At 43.2% G+C, this 17281-nt stretch overlaps 1 protein-coding gene across 5 annotated transcripts in view; it reads left to right on the plus strand.

The window, feature by feature from the left end:
- The window catches only part of SVIL (supervillin), a 316448-nt gene that overhangs the window by 275358 nt on the left and 23809 nt on the right, over positions 1-17281 (plus strand). For all 5 annotated transcript variants that reach the window (XM_056519430.1, XM_056519428.1, XM_056519431.1 and 2 more), the window contains 8 exons: positions 8043-8215; positions 8412-8567; positions 10971-11107; positions 11818-11965; positions 12220-12365; positions 14164-14339; positions 14449-14596; positions 16412-16691. In XM_056519430.1, coding sequence (XP_056375405.1) covers positions 8043-8215; positions 8412-8567; positions 10971-11107; positions 11818-11965; positions 12220-12365; positions 14164-14339; positions 14449-14596; positions 16412-16691 — 1364 coding nt within the window. The remainder of the gene's footprint in view (positions 1-8042; positions 8216-8411; positions 8568-10970; positions 11108-11817; positions 11966-12219; positions 12366-14163; positions 14340-14448; positions 14597-16411; positions 16692-17281) is intronic.

The following is a 17281-nucleotide window of genomic DNA, read 5'->3' on the forward strand; positions in this document are numbered from 1 at the left end:
ATGGTATTGCTATGAATAGTCCCCTATGGGGACTATTCAAGTGTAAAAAAAAATGTAAAAGTAAAAAAAAAGTGAAAAATCCCCTCCACCAATAAAAAAGTAAAACATCCGTTTTTTCCTATTTTACCCCCAAAAAGCGTAAATTTTTTTTTTATAGACGTATTTGGTATCGCTGCGTGCGTAAATGTCCGAACTATTAAAATAAAATGTTAATGATCCCGTACGGTGAACGGTGTGAACGAAAAAAAAAATAAAAAGTCCAAAATTCCTCCTTTTTTAATACATTTTATTAAAAAAGAATTATAAAAAATGTATTAAAAGTTTTTTATATGCAAATGTGGTATAAAAAAAAAGTACAGATCATGGCGCAAAAAATGAGCCCCCACACCGCCGCTTATACGGAAAAATAAAAAAGTTAGAGGTCATCAAAATAAAGGGATTATAAACGTACTAATTTGGTTAAAAAGTTTGTGATTTTTTTTAAGCGCAACATTAATAGAAAAGTATGTAATAATGGTATCATTTTAATTGTATTGACCCTCAGAATAAAGAACACACGTCATTTTTACCATAAATTGTACGGCGTGAAAACGAAACCTTCCAAAATTCGCAAAATTGCGTTTTTCGTTTTAATTTCCCCACAAAAATAGTGTTTTTTGGTTGCGCCATACATTTTATGATATAATGTTATGTCATTACAAAGGACAACTGGTCGCGCAAAAAACAAGCCCTCATACTAGTCTGTGGATGGAAATATAAAAGAGCTATGATTTTTAGAAGGCGAGGAGGAAAAAATGAAAACGTAAAAATTTAATTGTCTGAGTCCTTAAGGCCAAAATGGGCTGAGTCCTTAAGGGGTTAAATATTAATACCAAATATTATCAAATAAATATAATTTTAGAATACATCATGCTATGTACATACAATAAATATACATGCGCGCGCACACACACACACACACACACACACACACACATTTAACCACTTTCTCCCTGGATACTTTCTGGACCTTAAAGGGGTACTCCAGTGGAAAAAATAAATATAAATATATATATATATATATATATATATATATATATATATATATATATATAAAATGTATTTATTTATTTTTTATGAACTGATGCCAGAAAGTTAAACAGATTTGTAAATTACTTCTATTAAAAAATCTTTACCCTTCCAGTACTTACCAGCTGCTGTACGCTACAGAGGAAATTCTGTTCTTTATTAATTTCTTTTTGTCTTGTCCACAGTGCTCTCTGCTGACACCTGATGTCCGTATCAGGAACTGTCCAGAGCAGAAGAAAATCCTCATTGCAAACCTATGCTGCTCTGGACAGTTCATGACACGGACAGAGGTGTCAGCAGAGAGCACTGTGGACAAGACAAAAAAGAAATTAAAAGAGAACAGAATTCTATCTGTAGCGTACAGCTGCTAAAAAGCACTGGAAGGGTAAAGATTTTTTTAATAGAAGTAATTTACAAATCTGTTTAAATTTCTGGCACCAGTTGAGTTATAAAGACCTAAAAAAAATGTTTTCCACCAGAGTACCTCTTTAATGCCCAAGAAATTCTCTGGGTTGTCTTTTTTATTTTTTATTTTCAAATATCTCCTTGCAAGAGTTGCAATTTTTTTCGTCAATATGATGTGTTTTTGTCACTGCAATTTTTTTACATTTTTTTAAGCTTTACTTTTCTGGTCTATACAATTACAGCAATATCAAATATATGGAATTTTTTATTTTATTTATTTTTTTACACAGCAGCCTGCAGACCTCTCTCCCACCCTCCTCCTTTTCTGTCCTGTCTGTTAGAGATGAGCGAACTTACAGTAAATTCGATTCGTCACGAACTTCTCGGCACAGCAGTTGCTGACTTATCCTGCATGAATTAGTTTCAGGTGCTCCCGTGGGCTGGAAAAGGTGGAGACAGTCCTAGAAGAGTCTTTCCTAGGACTGTATCCACCTTTTCCAGCCCACCGGAGCACCTGAAAGCTGAACTAATTTATGCAGGAAATGTCATCAACTGCCGAGCCGAGAAGTTCGTGACGAATCGAATTTACTGTAAGTTCGCTCATCTCTACTGTCTGTATTACATACACAGGAGCAGGAGGCAACCAGAGAGCAGTTGCCCAGGGACATTAAAGAGGCCATAATTGTCTATGCACGCTACGGTATCTTCTTGCCTATTATCTCAGGTCACTGTATCTATATATGGTAACCTGGGTAGTTTCTGTATGGAGGCAGTGACTAAGTCCAAGCATGCTGGAAATTGTAGTTTTGCAACAGCTGGAGGCACCCTGGTTGCAGTGATGCTCTAAGGGAAGTTGATGTCGGCCCTGCAGCTCCTAAACAGGGAGTCCCACATGTTTGCTTTGGCCCACTGGGGGATTCACCAGCTCCCCAGCCTGTCCATGAAAACAATTTGAAGCCATTCTTGAGACCCCTGGATGAAGTGTCCACCTCTTGCATCCCTAGAACCATACTGCTCACTATAGGTTTGCAAGCTACTCATCAGATGTTACAATACACCAGTGTTTCCCAACCAGGGTGCCTCCAGCTGTTGCAAAACGACAACTCCCAGCATGCCCGGACAGCCAAAGGCTGTCCGGGCATGCTGGGAGTTGTCGTTTTGCAACAGCTGGAGGCACCCTGGTTGGGAAACACTGCATTACACAAATACTACATCTCTTATTTCATTGCTTTGAAGATTCAGACTCCATAATTGAATTTTGTAATGAGTCATATGCTGCCGAATTCTTTTCTGAAACTCGAATTTAGACGTTTGCCTGATACTAAATGGACACACATGACTATAGACAGTGAATTATTTTTAATAATCCAGGATGTTCTAGTGTTTCAGCCATCCTTCATTCCTGCTCCCGGCTCCGAGCACTGAATGGGGGCACCATATACATTACTCACATAAGGAGTGGTCTTGCTGTATATTACCCCTCCTAGGTTTGTTTTCTCAGTTGGATTCCTGACTTTCCCATGCATTTCTGACCCATGGGTATCGTATTGCAGAACCTAAGATGGGTCAATGTATTTACCATCATCCTTCATCCTACCCCTGTGGCTCGTAGGAGATATATACACAGCTGGAATCATGTTTAAAGAGCATTAATTTCTAGACATTTACAAGAGTGACCAAACACTCGGGTGGTCTGAAGGGCACTCATATTTAATAATTCTGCTGGAAAACCTGTATTTGTAGAAGGGGACTCATATATATATATATATATATATATATATATATATATATATATATATTATGTAGTTATTGTAGAGGTTCAGCTGTGGGTCAGAAAAGATCATCAGAGACCTCTCATTTTTTGTCTTTTCTGTTTTTCTTCATGCTTTGGTATTGGTAATTAGCAATATTATGAGCTTTTCTGTCTTTTTTTTTTTTTTTTTTTTTTTTTTTTTACTTCATATTCTGTCTGGAATTTGACTCAAGAAACACATCTAACATATTAGCTACCTACAGAACTATCTCTGCCTAATACGTGCCTATAAGACTATGTTGGGCTGATAGATGGGGGTCCTTTTAAGCAAAACACCCCTTTAATAGTTCAGGAGGACCTTAAAGGGGTTATCCTGGAAAAAACATTTTTCTAAATATCAACTGGCTCCAGAAAGTTAAACAGATTTGTAAATTACGAAGAAAGTAGGTAAATGCCAGTGATTAAGAAACTTCACCTTTATTGGAACCATGTAAAACCATCGACACGGAGAGACTTCAATAAGACAAACATTTAAAATTCCAGGAGTCAGCGCCAAGCATACAAGCTACAAGATTTGTAAATTACTTCTATTAAAAAAAAAATATTAATTCTTTCAGTACTTATGAGCTGCTGAAGTTGAGTTGTTCTTTTCTGTCTGGCAAAAGTGCTCTCTGCTGACATCTCTGCTTGTCTCGGGAACTGCACAGAGTAGAAGAGGTTTGCTATGGGGATTTGCTTCTACTCTGGACAGTTCCCGAGACACGTGTCCTCAGAGAGCACTTAGACAGAAAAGAACAACTCAATTTCCGAAGCTCATAAGTACTGAAAGGATTAAGATTTTTTAATAGAAGTAATTTACAAATCTGTTTATCTTTCTGGAGCTAGTTGATATTAAAAAAAAAAGTTTTTTCCTGGATAACCTCTTTAAATGCCTGTTAAATCCAGTTCTTCTGCATATGGCCAACTTGCCATGGGAAAATATGTGCAGATTAGTTCTTCAGAAGGAAGAAAACTGACAGGAACACAAGGTGGCACCGAATAAAGTCAATGTCCGACTCATGGTGCCTTCAATTATAACTAGCGATATCAGCCTAAGAGAGACCTCCATAGATCACACTGTTTCCGAGTTCTTGCTTCTCATTAGTACAGAGTTCTTTAAAGGGGTACTCCGCCCCTAGACATCTTATCCCCTATCCAGGAGATATGGAATAAGATGTCCTGAGACACCCCAATTCCTCAGCTGCACAGAGCCGAGGATCGCTCCGTAGCTGATGACGGGCGATACAGGGGACGGAGTATCGTGGAGGGGGCGGAGCTGTGACGTCATGATACTCCGTCCCCTGTATCACCTGTCAACAGCCACGTAGCGATCCTCTGCTCTGTGCAGCTGAGGAATTTGGGTGCCTCAGGAGAAATCGCGGGGGTCCCCAGCAGTGGGCCCCCCGCTCTCAGACATCTGATCCCCTATCGTCTGGATAGGGGATAAGATGTCTAGGGGTGGAGTACTCCTTTAAGCAAACGAAGGTTGTTTTTTGCATAATCCATAACATGCCTGTAAGACACTAAAGCTACAGTATCGTATAGCAATAAAGATTATGCACACCCATAGTCATGTGATCCCAACCAGTGGTCATCTTCCATGACCTGTAGGTATAACCTTTGGGAAAAGCATCATTGTGATGCCTATATGGTCATGTTTCTCAGTATAAATAAAGCTTCTGTACTTCATAATGTGTGTGCGGAGTCCATACTGAGCCAGTAGGGATTGCTTTAATGGAGATTAAATGTCATGTGTGTTTTATGTCTTGTTTGGACTGGAGGCTTTCTGCCTGCTAATAGAGCTCTGCAGGAACGTCCAGGGCATTTGTCTCCTGTGTTTACAGGCCCTCAGTGTAATCACGGCTTTCAGCTGGGCGGCTACCTAGGCCTTATACTTCGTGCCTTGCCTTAAATGGATTATATTCCCCCATTCGGCACAAGCCAGGAACATGATCTACTGTAACATAATATGTGCCTGCTTTTATCTAGCCATATGTTGCAGAGGGAGATGCTTCTCTGCAGCCTGTTTTCACATTTACAGCTTTGTTGATATTTTTTTAGCAATTTTTCTTCTTTCGTTTAAAATTTTTTTTTTTTGTAAATTAAGTGAAGTTGTTTTTCTGTAGGTGACAGAATAATCTCAAGTGCAGTGCTCATATAGATAGTCACCCGGTTTTCTACTAATGTGAGTGTGATGCACGCTGAGGGATGCATATCTAGCAGAATATATACAGTAATCTCAGGAGATATGTGAGTTAGCTTGTAGCCAAAATTCAGTTCTCCCCCTTCCACAGGTTGGTGGATTATTAGTATTTCTTATAGGGCTGGGTGGTATGGCCAAATATGTGTGTTGTGGTATTTTTGTAACTTAATGCGGTTCCACGGTATATAACAGTATTTCCAACCCCCCCCCCCCCCCTGCCCAAAATTTATCAGCCCAGAGCTGTCCCTCCCCATCGGGGTACTACTCACATGTCACCCGCAAGTGCTGCCTCCTGGTCCTCCTGTTTGTTGCAGCCGCGGCGCTGACATTCTCTATAATGTGCCCGGGCTGCAAAAGGTAAACAAAATTAACTAACGCATGTTCTGACATCGGCCTTACGCTGGGGACGTGAACGTGGGACAGCCGTTAGCCTATCACCGGCCGCAGCGATCTTCCGCCTCCGCCGGTGATAGGCTGAGCCCACTGTCATGTAAAAAGCCGGCTTCTTACATGACAGTGGGCTCAGCCTATCACCGGCCGAGGCGGAACATCGCTGCGGCTGGTGATAGGCTGACGGCTGTCAGACGTTCCATTCCCTGGCAAGCAAGTCCGGACCGACGGGGAAGGTGAGTTAAAGTTTATTTTGTTAACCTTTTACCGCCAGGGCATAGGGATGCAGTATAGAGCAGTGGTTTGCAATCTGTGGACCTCCAGATGTTGCAAAACTACAACTGCCAGCATGCTCGGACAGCAAACGGCTGTCCGGGCATGCTGGAAGTTGTAGATATGCAACACCTGGAGGTTGAAGACCACTGGTATAGAGTGTCAGCGCCGGCGGCCGCAACAAACAGGAGGACGAGGAGGGCAGCTTTTGCGGGTGACATATGTGAGTAGTAGCGCTGGGCTGATATTTAATTGGGGGAACAGTGCTGGCGGGGCACATATGATTAGTTCCCCAATGTGGGGACAGCGCTCGGCTGATAATTCATTAATTCCCGAGGGGGACGGGCCAAACTGGTATTGCGGTATGGGTTAAAATTCATATCGTGCACCACAAAAATTTCGGTATTCGGTATGAACCGGTATATCGCCCAGCACTAATTTCTTACGGATTACAAAAAATGAAAGGTCAATTGTTGCCCGAATGAATGAAGTGGCAGCGCACATTCTTGCCCACCACTCCAATCACTTTCCATGGGACTTCCAAACATAGCGCGTTTCAACACTTGGCAATGTGTTGAAACCCCATAGAGATTATATAGAGTGGTGACCGAGCATGCAGGCTGCTGTGCCATTTACTCAGAGGACCATTGACCTCCGTTCTTATGGTTAGTGCGGGTTCCAGTGATCGGACCACCACCAATCAGCTATTTAATCACCTATTCTATGGATAGAGGATAACTTTAAGGATAACCACTCTAACACTGATTCTTCCCAAAAGCAGATGGCTGCCAAAGGCCATAATTTTGTGTTCTGCAGAATAACAGTATGCCTTCTGAAATGGACTGAACATAGTGACCACGTTTGGCCTATTGAACTAAATGGGTGTAGCTCTGGTATGCCATGCTATACATTAACCCACCTTTTCCGATGTTATGGCAATATATACCCCTCATGTAATGCACTTAAGTGTAGACATAGCCATTGCTCTTCACCCCTCTTTATTTGTGACTTAAAGCAGGTGTCCAACATTGTTCTTCTGCCTGTTCTGCGTTTTGCGTGGAGAGATGCTGCACACAGTGGTTAGTACAGTTGCTGAGGCAGCCATACGACTAGCAAGTTCTGTGCACGTTGACATTTTTCTTATTAATTTGATATGTGCACAGAACTCACTGAGTGTTGGTACGGTTCCCTCGGCATCTATACTATCCATTGTGTGCAGCTTTTCTCCATGCCAAACTTTGCAGAACAGGAAGAAGAATAACATTGGACTCCTGCTTTAAGTCACAAATAAAAAGGGGTGAAGAGCAATGGCTATGTCCACACTTAAAGGAGTACTCCGGCGCGCACTTTTTTCCTTTTATCCCGTCCGGGCTGCAAAATAAAAGAAAACACACTTTCTCTTACCTGCCAACGAGCCCCCGGAGCTCCGGTACACTCCGGTACAGGTGTTCGGTCCCCGGGCTGTATTCTTCTTACTTCCGGTTAGCCCGGCACGTCACACAGAGCTTCAGCCTATCACCAGCAGAGGCGGGACATCGCTGCGACCGGTGATAGGCTGAAGCTCCGTGTGACGTGCCGGGCTAACAGGAAGTAAGAAGAATACAGCCCGGGGACCGAACACCTGTACCGGAGCTCCGGGGGCTCGTTGGCAGGTAAGAGAAAGTGTGTTTTCTTTTATTTTGCAGCCCGGACGGGATAAAAGGAAAAAAGTGCGCGCCGGAGTACTCCTTTAAGTGCATTACGTGAGGGGTATACATTGCCATAACATCGGAAAAGGTGGGTTAATGTATAGCATAACATACCAGCAATGCAGCCAAACCTCATTCCCTTGATACAACCCATTAACTGTAATGGCGCAGCCATAATTCTGTACAACCCCTTCAAATTAATTTATTTATATTTTTTCCCCAGGTTGACCTCCACTGTTGCAGAACATAAGCGTGCGGTGAGACCCATGCGAAACGTCCAGGCTTCAGGGAACCCTCTTAAAATGCTGGCAGCCCGGGATGACATCCTGCAGGAGTACACAGAGACCAGGCTAAACGTGGCTTTCATGGAATCCAAAAGGATGAAAGTGGAAAAGAGTATGTATACTACAGTCCGGCAATAGCAACTTATCCCCAATCCACAGGATAGGGGATAGGTGTTTTGATCGCAGGGGGTTAGGGATGGGTGTCTGACTGCTGCCTGTTTATTCTTCATACTAAAGCTGTGCCCCACAGTTCACTTGAGATACATTCAGTGATTCTTATAAAAAAAAAAATATTTTTTCTTCCATAGTGTCAAAAAATTCTAACTTTTCCGAAGTGGCTCTGGCTGGACTGGCCAGTAAAGAGAACTTTAGCAGTGTCAGCTTACGCAGTGTTAACCTCACGGAGCAGCACTCCAACAACAGTGCCGTGCCATATAAGAAGCTTATGTTAATACAAATTAAAGGTACGTGAAGACAACAAGCCAAGTACACATGATGTCATAAATCTCTATTTCATGTCCCAACTTGGTCTTGTATGTCATTTGTAATATCATGGATGTCTGCCTGCTTATTCCTCACGTTCTTGATGCAGTCAGGATGGCCTTAAAATGTGTTTAGGACAACTTTCCAGGCAAACTTGCGTATAAATATATCATTTCAATGTGGCTTTGTCCAAACCCAATCATTGTTGACAGTGTCTTTGGGTACAGAGCAGTGTTCCTCAACCAGGGTGCCTCTACCTGTTGTAGAACTACAACTCCCAGCATGCCCGGACAGCCGTTGGCTTTCCGGGCATTCTGGGAGTTGTAGTTTTACAACATCTGGAGGCACCCTGGTTGGGAAACACTGAAATAGGGAGACCTCTTAAAGGGTACCTCTCATCAAAAAAAACTTTTGATATATTATAGATTAATGTATGCAGAATAACTTTACAATTGCATGTTATTAAAAAATATGCTTCTTTCTATTTAATTTTGCACTTTGAAGAAATGACCACTAGGGGTCTCCCTACCAGTCCTGGCAGCAAGCATTTCAGACTCATGCTGGAGTCCTAAACACTACGAGCTGCCAGTCTGCTTTGTTCACAAAGGAGAACACTCAGAGCTGCCAGCCTGCTTTGTTCACAGCCTGTTTGGCTGTGAACAAAGCAGGCTGGCAGCTCTGAGTGTTTAGGACTCCAGCATGAGTCAGAAATGCTTGCTGACAGGACTGATCGGGAAAAATACAATAGAAAGAAGCATATTTTTCATTAACATGCTATTGGAAAGTTATTCAACATTCATTAATCTAAAAAATATCAAAGGTTTATTTGATGAGAGGTACCCTTTAATAAAATAGGGGAATAGAGGAAATGACAGAAGAGGACATCTTATATGTTATATTGGGATTTGAGAGAGAAATAATTACAAATAAAAAATATGGTTACCTAAAGTGTACCTTACAATGAAGAAAGCTTTCGATATGTCCTGGGGACAAGTCAAAAGTTTTTATCAGCCAAGGTCTGGATGTTCAGACTCTGACCAAAGGCAAGAACAAGTGAGAAGAGAAGCAGGCTGCTGTGCGCTTCTCTACCTGCTCTGTGTCTGAGACCTGGACAGCCCCATAGATTTACATTATGAGGCCATCCAGGTCACGTGACATGGGGAGAAAATGTTATATTGTCAATTCCGAGCCTGAAGATACGTCCATGGGGCGGGAAACGGCGCCGTCGCTTCGGACGGGGCTCTGTTACACCTCCTGCCCTGCCGTTCCATCTTACCATATGTTGCCAATGTAACTACTGTATCGAATAAAGACCACAGCAACGGATTGGTGAGTGAACCGCTTCTTTCTTTCGTCTTCTTTGGAATAATGTATAATCGAACTCCCATAGCGTGATCACCACCATACATCCAGCTAATGTGAATGAGCGCAATACTCACTGACGGCAGTATACATAGTATTGATTCCCTGAGAGCAGAGCCAGGTGTTCTGTTTAAGAAGAAAATATGTTATACCATCACTTCTTCTGGCCTGTTCTTGTAGTAGGTTGCGGTCTGAACTTTTTATTTCTTTTTCATGGCAGTACTTACGGTATTTACGTTCTGGACATACTGATTCAGCTGGTGTAGAGAGTCTTAGGCCTCGTTCACAAGGTGGAAAATTTGTGGTATGTGCGCCCAGTAAACACTGGCGTCCACCGGCGCTAGGACCGCACGGAAATGCCACATCTTCATAGACAGCAATGCATTTCCAATCAGATCCTGATGAAAAATTTACATGTTCATTCTTTCAGCTGAAGCGAAATCAGAATTTTAAGTAGAAATGTAAACAATGGCACTCTGTGGCAACAGAATTTCCAAGCTGAATTTTTCTGGCGGATTCTGCCATGTGAACATACTCCTAAAGGCCATGTTCATGCAACGGAATTTCCAAGCAGAATAGAACATTAGAGAATCTCTTTGCTTTCAATGGTATTATGCTGCATCGTGCACGGAGCGGAAATTCCAGATTCCAACCTCTGCCAAAAGAATTTACATGTCAATTTTTTCGGCTGAATCCACTTGGAAATACATCTGTGGAGACAGCGCATTTTTAAGCGGTCTTAGCGCCAGCATTTTTTGCCAGCACCCACTAATTTGCGGAGTGTCTGTCTGTGTTTTCTGGATGAACATTCTGCAAATTTACTGCCGTGTGAACCTAACCTTACAGGCAATGCCCTGGGGGGGAATATTGTCCTCCAGAATAAGAAAACTGTCTCTCAAGCTACCAATAGTTGTCACTAGAAGTTGTTTTCTTCCTTCTGGAGGACTGGACTGGAGCTAGTTTACATACAACATAGTTATACTGTATATATTTATAGTAATAGCTTCCAATGTTTTGTTTAGGTCGTAGACACGTTCAGTCGAGGTTGGTTGAGCCCCGGGCCTCCTCCCTGAACAGCGGTGACTGTTTCCTGTTGATATCCCCGCACTACTGCTTCCTGTGGGTCGGAGAATTTGCAAACGTCATTGAGAAGGCAAAGGTTAGTGGGCCAAGATGTTGACACTCCGTCCCTCTCCTGCAGAGTGATGTGACTTGTTCTGGCATCGGTATAAATAACTAAGGCAATGCTGTCATCTAACACACTATAAAAGGCCAGGAGGAAAGTGATGGATGTCTGCACCCTTTGTAAATATTGGTTTACGATTACAACATGTTGGCCCTTTTGAAGTGCCTGATAGTGAAGCCAGGAAATCCTCTGGAAAGGAGGTTACATGCCAACAGTGAGGAGAACATGTTTTGTTCCTTTGCATTTGTGTATGGGGGGGCGCTGCATTGTAATGTTATGACAAGATACAAGCCTGTGGAGTGGTTTGTTTTCTTTCCTTCTTGTTCTATCTACATTGACCTTGCATGCTTTTTGCAGAGATGATAGCACAATAGTGCTCTGTGGCCTTTGCTTGCACAACCTCCTGCAGATTCTGTACAGGAAATTCCCACTTGAAAATAAAAAAAATTCTTGACAACGTCTTGACAGTAATTCAATTTTACAATTTGTTTGCATGTAATGAGTTGATCTGTGCCCATACAACCATGGAGGAGGTAATGAGGACCATATGAGTGAATTAAGAATAATAAAGGCAGTGGTCCATGTGAAGACAGATAGGCTCGTAAAATAAGCTGTGATCCTTATGGCTGCCTACAGAAAGTTGATTTTGTTTTCACGCTTAAGTAAAATAAATCTATTCCCAGGCTTCAGAGCTGGCCTCTATAATTCAGACAAAGAGGGAACTGGGATGTAGAGCGACGTATGTGCAGACGATAGAGGAGGGGATAAACACCCATACACACGCTTCCCGAGACTTCTGGAAACTTCTGAGCGGACAGACAGAATATCAGGGTAAGTCTTGGGTAAATCAGGAATAAACATACACTAAACCAGGGGAGACTCTTGATTCCTCCAGTCCTGGTCATCGGGATGGGATGTAGGTTCTGGATGGGACTGTGTTTTTATTCCCCTCCTGAAACTAATAACTGGGGTCTGCTGGAATCCTATGGATCTAGGTTTCTGGCAAATTCATCTTGGAAGACTTTGTATCTGCAGATGTGAAGAAAGAATAACATTAGAGTTATGTTTCATTTCTGTCATTGCAGATGCTGGAAATCCAGAAGAAGATGAACGCTATGAAAACGCAATCATTGAAACCAATTGTATTTACCGTTTGGTGGATGATAAGTTGGTCCCTGATGATGAATTTTGGGGTAAAGTCCCCAAGTGCTCCCTTCTGCAGTCTAAAGAGGTTAGTGACCATGTATATAGTCATGCTGTATGTAAGGTCAGACTGTGCCACCATGCTAGGATACAGCCTTGACCATGACTCGATACTGAACTCCAGCCACAGCATGGCCATGTGGTCTACAAGAATATCATTCAATAAAGTATATCTGGGTTGTGTGTCCTCAGTCTCGAGATTGTCCATTCTGGAACCTGGCTGTGTGTGTTTAAAAAAGAAAAAAAAATCTGATTATTCAGCACTTAATACCCCATAATGACAAATTTAAAAACAGAATGTAAGACATCTCTGCTAATTTATTGAAAAGAGGAAATGTAATTTTTCAGTGACATAAGTATTCTTACCCTATACTCAGTATTTAGTTGAACCCCCTTTGGCAATGATTCCAGCCTCCAGTCTTCTTGGGGCTGAGGCCACAAGGTTTACACTCCTGGATTTGGGGTTTTTCTGTAATTCTCTGTTGATCCTCTCTGGCCCTGTCAGGTTGGATGGCGACCGTCGGTGGAAGCCATTTTCAGGTCTCCACAGATGTTCGATTCGGTTTAAGTCAAGGCTCTGATAGGGACACTCAAGGACATTGACAGAGTTGTCCCTAAGCCGCTCCTGTGTTGCCTTGGATGTGTGCTTAACCTTCTGCCCAGTTTGAGGTACAGAGCACTCTGAATCAGGTTTTCATTAGCTCCATTAAGCTTTTCAGCAACCCTGATTCTCCTGTCCCAGCTGCAAAAAACACCCTCACAGCATGATCCTGCCCCCACCATGATCACTGTAGGGATGGTATTGGGCAGGTGATGGGCAGTGCCTGGTTTCCTCCAGACATGATGCTGCCCCCACCATGATCACTGTAGGGATGGTATTGGGCAGGTGATGGGCAGTGCCTGGTTTCCTCCAGACATGATGCTGCCCCCACCATGATCACTGTAGGGATGGTATTGGGCAGGTGATGGGCAGTGCCTGGTTTCCTCCAGACATGATGCTGCCCCCACCATGATCACTGTAGGGATGGTATTGGGCAGGTGATGGGCAGTGTGTGGTTTCTCCTAGACAAGATGCTCCCCCACCATAATTCACTGTAGGGATGGTATTGGGCAGGTGATGGGCAGTGCCTGGTTTCCTCCAGACATGATGCTGCCCCCACCATGATCACTGTAGGGATGGTATTGGGCAGGTGATGGGAAGTGCCTGGTTTCCTCCAGACATGATGCTGCCCCCACCATGATCACTGTAGGGATGGTATTGGGCAGGTGATGGGCAGTGCCTGGTTTCCTCCATACATGATGCTGCCCCCACCATGATCACTGTAGGGATGGTATTGGGCAGGTGTTGGGCAGTTCCTGGTTTCCTCCAGACATGATGCTGCCCCCATAATGCTTCACTGTAGGGATGGTATTGGGCAGGTGATGGGCAGTGCCTGGTTTCCTCCAGACATGATACTGCCCCCACCATGATCACTGTAGGGATGGTATTGGGCAGGGCCTGGTTTCCTACAGACGTGACTCTTAGAATTGAGGCCAAAAACTGCTATTTCGTATTCATCAGATAATCTTGTCCTTCAGGGGCCTTTTTTGCAAAAACCCATGCGGCTTTCATGTGTCTTTAATTGAGATGAGGCTTCTTTTTGATCACTCTTCTCGACCTTTTGAAAGTTTCTGCCATCTTCACACAGGATTTTTGTAACTCAGTCAGACTGACCAAGTTACCAAGGCCTTTCTCCTCTGATTACAATATCAATATACAAAATATTCAATTGTAACAATAGTTTTTAAAGCTGTCGTAAACATTTTGTGCACAATTCTGTTTGCAGGTTTTGGTGTTTGATTTTGGCAGCGAGGTGTATGTGTGGCACGGCAAGGAGGTGACGCTGGCTCAGAGAAAAGTGGCTTTCCAACTGGCCAAACACCTCTGGAATGGCATCTTTGACTATGAGAACTGTGATATCAATCCTCTAGATCCTGGGGAATGTAATTCTCTTATTCCAAGGTAAGAGAATTATACATACATTTTTGGCAGATCTTGTACTATTATATATGTGAGTTGAGCCAATATTCAAGGTAATATGTTGTCTATTATTCATCTTATTGTCCTCCAGGAAAGGACATGGTCGTCCAGACTGGGCCATATTTGGTCGACTGACTGAGCACAATGAGACAATATTGTTTAAAGAAAAGTTCTTGGACTGGACAGAAATGAAGAAAACCGCTGAGAAGACTTTGTGTGAGGAGCTCCCAAAGCAAAAGGCAAAAGCGCTAGATTTATATCACGTGTTGAGCACTTTACTGTCAACTAACCCGTTTAGCACCAGTTTACAAACTGTTAAAATTTGTAGTTTTTCAGGGCTGTGGAGTCGGTAGATAATTTTTTGTACTTCCGTCTCGGACTCAGACTCGGACTCAGACTCCTCTGTATTAATATGCGAATGTATTAAAGTTTAAGCTAAAAATTGGAGTTTACAAGTTTTTATAGCCTTAGCTGAATGGCAGCAGTTTTTCCAATAGTTTACAGCTTCAGTCTTGAACTATTGACCTTCCATTCCCTTCACTTATAAAAGTGTCTCTAGTCCTGCAAAAAACATATTTACTTAATCCCTTATCAGTGAGGGGCTAGGTTACCCATGGTTCCCTGTAACAGCAGAACACAACACTATGGAAAGTATAAGTATTGCCGCTCCTAATTGTGCGTTGCGTGCCATATAGTGAAGCACTTGAAAAGGATGCTTCTTCACGGTCACTTAACGTGTTCGTTTTGCGGTTACGTGAGTCAACAGTAGAGAAGTAATTAATTATAACTTTTTGTGAATTGGGACATTTAAACTTGTTTTTTTTTATTCCAATCTAAATTAGTTGGAGTCGGTGCATTGTTTGCCAACTCTGACTCCAGGTACCCAAAATTTCGTCCAACTCCTCGACTCCGACTCCACAGCACTGTATTTTTTGGCAATACCTTATTCTGCACGGATCCTGAGTTACGGCCTGTTTTGCAGTCCATAGCTGGCTTCACAAATTTGCTGGTTTCTAATGTTGTATTTCTGTGCAATTCAATGTGGAAACAACAATGTGCCGATACTGAACCAGCAAGGAATGGTGATTGATAACAGACTATGGCACTGTTTCCCAACTAGTGTGCCTCCAGCTGTTGCAAAACTACAACTCCCAGCATGTCCGGACAGCCGTTGGCTGTCCGGGCATGCTGGCAGTTGTAGTTTTGCACAGGGGTCAAGTCCTGGGGAATGAAAGTGTGGGAACTCACCCAAGATTTCCATTTAAAGGGGTACTAGACATCTTATACCCTATCCAAGGGATAGGGGATAAGATGTCTGATCCCGGGGGTCCCGCCGCTGGGAACCCCCATGTTCTCCCTGCTGCTCCCGGCGTTCGTTTAGAGCGTTGGGTGCAGCGCCGGAGGCTTGTGACGTCACGACCCCTCAGTGCAAGTCTATGGGAGGGGGCGTGAAGGCCGTCAGTCCCGTTCCCATAGACTTGCATTGAGGGGGCATTACTGTGACGTCACGAGCCTCTGCCCTGCATCACCAGTCATCCGGCACAGAGCGAAGTTCGCTCTGTGCACCGGATGTCTGGGGTGCCGCAGCCGAGATCGTGGGGGTCCTCAGCAGCAGGACCCCCGCGATCCGACATCTTATCCCCTATCTTTTGGATAGGGAATAAGATGTTTAGGGGCGGAGTACCCCTTTAAGGGCTGGTCCTGCAGGACTCCTGCTAATGCGTTCCTGCTGTGGAAAAAGTGCAGGAACTCTGTTCCCATGAGTTCCTGCAGGACTTGAGCCCTGGTTTTGCAACAGCTGGAGGCACGCCGGTTGGGAAACACTGGACTATGGTGTAAACCTGGATCAGTACAAAATAAAAAAAAACTTCACTAATGCATTAAATGACTGAACTGTTAGTGTGAAAACAGTTAATAAATCCATAATCCTAAAGTATATAGCTCGGGTTACTTGGAAGATTTTTTCATAACACAACAAAATCTTTTATTAATTTCAGTATCCGCGGCATCTTAAAAACCTAATGGATTCTCTGCTTATTCCTTTACTACAACAGGTCGAGAAGCTAGAAGAAAATGTCAAAGGCTACGATGTCATGCGGATGGTCCCGCTCTCTCAGGCCACTGTGGGAACGGTTTTGGACGGATTTAATGTGTTGCGCGGTCACGGCATGATAGAAGGAGATGACGGGAGACAGTATGAAATTACCACCGTATCTGTGGACGTCTGGCACATTTTGGAATTTGACTACAGTCGGCTGCCGAAGCAGAGCATTGGTCAGTTCCACGAGGGTGACGCGTATGTGGTGAAATGGAAATACATGGTGAGCACAACAGGTAAGAAGCCTGGTATGAATAGCCATTTAGTAGTAATAGGTCAACTCTCAGGAACAGGGATCTGCCAGAACATTCTAATATTACTGAGGCCTGTCATATATCTACAGCATCTATTCTTGGGATAGAGAGGATAGTAGAGTACTACACATAATTTTGGGATCTGTTTCACATTAATTTGCATGGAAGCATAATAACCATAGCAAAAATCCAATAGAAAAGAAAAATGGAACGTGTAGTACTCACCCCAATGTTGCAAAAACTCTGAAATTCTTTCTTTCAAAGACATCTGGGATAGTTACAGGCAGGGACGGGAAGAACAAACAACAAGGGCTCCACAGAGCTCAGAGGAGTGGCGACGGCTCAGTTTCGCGGCTAAACCTGCTTGGTCACGCCACACGGGTTTAGCCGCGAAACAGAACTCCTCTGAACTCCAGGATGCCCTTGTTTGTTCTTCCCGTCCCTGTCTGTAACTATCCCAGATGTCTTTGAAATAAAGAATTTCAGAGTTTTTGCAACATTGGGGTGAGTGTTACATTCCATTTTTCTTTTCTATTGGATTTTTGCAACGTTTGAGCACCACCTGTTTCTCT

The sequence above is a fragment of the Hyla sarda genome, chromosome 5 (assembly GCF_029499605.1).
Source record: "Hyla sarda isolate aHylSar1 chromosome 5, aHylSar1.hap1, whole genome shotgun sequence".
In the NCBI taxonomy this organism is placed as follows: Eukaryota; Metazoa; Chordata; class Amphibia; order Anura; family Hylidae; genus Hyla; species Hyla sarda.